This window comes from Nicotiana sylvestris, chromosome 9, assembly GCF_000393655.2.
Source record: "Nicotiana sylvestris chromosome 9, ASM39365v2, whole genome shotgun sequence".
Taxonomy (NCBI): Eukaryota; Viridiplantae; Streptophyta; class Magnoliopsida; order Solanales; family Solanaceae; genus Nicotiana; species Nicotiana sylvestris.
The window spans coordinates 129406403-129410091 of NC_091065.1; the positions used below are offsets into that span (position 1 = coordinate 129406403).

Genomic DNA, 3689 nt, shown 5'->3' on the forward strand with positions numbered 1-3689 from the left:
AATCGAAAACTTTACTTCCATCTTCAAACCAACTTCAAACTTCCCGTATCTCTCTCCCTCCTTATCTTTCTCTCTCATTACCTGTTACTCCCACCCTTTTAGTGCCGAAAGATATAAAGCTCCGCCTATTTCCGCTTCTTCTAACCCAAATCAATGGCGAAAACCTCCAAAATAGTTCCTCAAAAGGATAAAGCTTCCTCCTCCTCTTCCCCGCCGGCCGGTGATCAAGCGCCGGCCCTTCACGAGATTATTCCCGGCCCTTATGTCATAAAGAAAGGCTTCAAAGTTGAAAATCCCCATGCGATTCCTAGCCGATGCGAGCATGTATTGAGGTATATTTGCTCGATAACGGAGAAGCACCTCAAGGCCATGAAGAAGGACTGTGGCTGGGGGGACGAGGTTATGGTACAGATCCTCGCCCCCGAGGAGAGTATCACTACTCATGTGGAGGGGTTCTTAAGTGTTTACACTTACCCCTTCACATTGGGTCCCATCGATCCAATCGTGATCGACTTCTGCAAGAGGTATCAGGTCACCCTCAGCCAGATCCACCCTTCTTTCTGGCATATAGTGATCATGCTTCGCTATTTCTCCAGCATGGCCGAGGGGCTAGAGTTCACCCTTAATCACCTTATCTGATTGTATCAGCCTCAACTTTTCCAAGGGTTGATCAAGCTCCAACCCTGGTCAACCAATGCCTTCTTTGCTAGTAATGACGAGGATAATGACCAAGGCTAGATGATCCAGTTTGTACGAGTGAGGACCTGTGACGTCATCCTAGTGGAGAAAATGCCGTTCCCAGAGAAGTGGAACCCCGATCGTAAGTGAAGGTTTTTTCCCAGTAGCCATTTGTATTCCATTTTCGCATTGTGTGATGCCTTAACCTTTTTGCAGAGGTTTCTTGGATGACCCATGCGGTCGCTGACCTTGAAGACTGGGTCTGGAAACTAGCTACGACCTCCTTGTTTGACGAGCGCCGATGGCGTGACTTGGCGAGGGGTAGATGGGGAGCCAAACACCACAGTAAGTTATTCTCGCAAGTTTTTGATGCTTTCCCCTTTACTGGAGACGTTACTTCACTCATACCTAATTTTCATTCATGTAGGCATTGGAGATGTCTCTAAAATGAGGCCAGCCCTGCCCGGGGAAGAGATCGAGTCCCTGATTCCGAAATCGGGGAAAGATAATAAAAGATAAAGGGTTTTGAAGCCCGAAGACCCCCAAGATAGAAGGGGTCCTACTCGAAGACACATGAGGAATCTCATTCACGTGGACATAGACTTAGTCCACCAGCTGAATGATGAAGAAGAAGACGATGGAGAAGAATCAGCGCTGGTGACCCGAGCCAGGAAGCCAGTTGAAGCTGTCAAGCCCTCCGAACTGGAGACCCTACCTCGTAGTGAGGAAGCTCTGGAGAAAGACGCGGGCAAAGCCCCCAAATCTCTTGTTGTCGAGATTGTTCCTCGGCCTTCAACAAGCATACAAAGGGGATAGGTTCCGAAATCCCCAGGGCTGAACAGAGCGCCCCGAGCGATTTGCTCGAGGCCATGACAATATATCACTCTCCCCCTCTACCGGCTTATTCCGAGGAGGCCATAAGGGAAACCCGAGCTCTACAAATGCCTGATTTAAGCGGAGTCCCCGGTGAAGAAGATCCTTTCCAGGATTGCTTTACTAGGGTCGATGATGCCGCCGATCTCAACGATGCATCTACTCTCTTCGAAGAGGCTCAACGTCTTTTCTCTCAAGTAAGCATTAATTCTTATCGTTGCAATTTCTTCTTCTCCCCTTATCCTAACTAATATCTCTTTTTCTGCGTAGGCCTTTACCAGGTTTAGGGCCGACCTGAGCCAATGTGAAGCCGAGCTCCAGAAGACCTCAGATGAAGGGAAATCCCTGAAGCTCCTTTGCAGTCAAAAGGATGAGGAGCTCAAGGACCTTCGGGCAGACTTGGCCAAGGCTCGTAAAAGTGAGGCCGAGCTAGACAAACAGGTAACTATCATTTTGAAAGAGTATGGTCTACTCGACCCAACTGTGGATGCTAACACTTCAGTGTCTCAGCTTCAGCAAAAACTGGAGATTATCCGGCTGCTTCGAGGGGAGGTCGATCAGGTTAAGGCCGACTACAACTGGTGGAAGGAAAATATGGACTACCTTGCTATGGAGAAAGAGGCTGCTCTAGCCAAACTGGCATCGGCTGAGACCCAGCTCCGGAGTGCTAAAGAGAAAAATTCAGCCCAGACCAAAAGGATAGACGAGCTCGAGGTAAAACTTGCTGAACCCGAGGCTGAGATCGAGAAGACGAAGATCACGACCGATAAAACCATTGTCGTATACTTTAGAGATGCTGAGGCTGCTCAAACGGAGCTAAAGGAAGCCTCTAATCGAGAGAAACAGAGTAATGATTTGGACAAGTGCCAATCTCGGAGGGAGACCCTCGAGGAAATCCATGCTCGAGGTTTCGGCCTCACTGAAGAGATAACTCAAGCAAAGACGCTTGAAAATGATGCCAGATTCCTCATCTCCTCCTCCTCCGACAATTATGATGAAGGCAGTCAAGGCAGGTATGACAATGAAGAGGGTCCTGGAGAGGAAGCTGCTCCCGAGGGAGAAACCAGCCCCGGGCATAACTAGGATGTTTCTTTTTCTTTTTGTAAGATCTCTTGTCGGTCTCTTGTACATATCTTTTTTCAGATATATAAAAGAAAAATTTCCTTGAATGTCTTCTCAATTTTTGTGACCATGTTTCTTGCCTTGTAGAATTTTGCATAGTTTCATACTTTAAACGACATGTTCAAGAATTTGTCTCAGACGGCTTCCTTGAAGTTGCCATGGTCTAGTTCGAATAAGGTTCGAACTTTGGGGCATAGACATTTAAAGGCTTGTGCCGGATAATGGTGAGTCCCCGAGCCATAATCAAGTTATGGTTTTATTTTGGCTCGGGATAATCGAACCCTTGGGTTAGGATCGGGTGAGAATAAGGTCTCGAACCCTAAGTGTATTGGCCCTTAGACTTTTTTATATCGGTCCTCTATGACCTCTAAAAGATGACTATTAATTCCCCCTTTTTGGCTTAAAAGACTTAGTAAAATTTCTTTATGCCTTAACATGTGTTTTTTACCTATTGGGTTTTTTGAGTTGAGACCCCTTTGCTTTTTGTCCCTTAGCACGTTTGTGTTAAGGTAATTTGATACCTCCTAATATTTTTTGAGGGCTGATTTTATCGAAGCCCCCGTTTTAATCGTTTTGCCGGGGACAACCTTTTAACCGGTTTTTTCGAAGTATTTGAAGGCCTGTTGTTTATTGCGGGATTCAGAAGTCTCCGAGCCGTGTTATTTCGGCCATAGCCTTTAGTATGGCTGTAGCCTTCCGGTATGCTTTTTGGACTTATCTCCCGAAAATATTTTGAACTTGTTCGAAATTTCAGTCCCCGAGTACAATGGCCTTGGCCTATGTGTCGAGGGGTGCCTCTTTGAGGTCTTATGAATCAGATTTTAGATAACTAAAATGTGTTGACTGTCGATGACAGTCCCCGAGTGTTCGAGGTGTATTTGCGTTTTGGCCTTTGAGCCATTTCTCACAAAAATCACAAGTATGGAGCTCGTATAGTAGCAAATTTCTTTGAGACACAAACATTTGTTATAGAAAGAATGTTTCTTTGAGTAATCGATACATGTGTACATGTTTTG

At 46.1% G+C, this 3689-nt stretch overlaps 1 protein-coding gene across 1 annotated transcript; it reads left to right on the plus strand.

Annotated features, from left to right (window-relative positions):
- Window positions 1-1619: 1619 nt before the first annotated feature.
- Window positions 1620-2634, plus strand: LOC104242428 (uncharacterized). The gene is made up of 2 exons (XM_009797477.2): window positions 1620-1748; window positions 1822-2634. The coding sequence occupies exons 1-2, from the start codon at window positions 1620-1622 to the stop codon at window positions 2632-2634; spliced, it is 942 nt and encodes a 313-aa protein (XP_009795779.2).
- Window positions 2635-3689: the final 1055 nt, after the last annotated feature.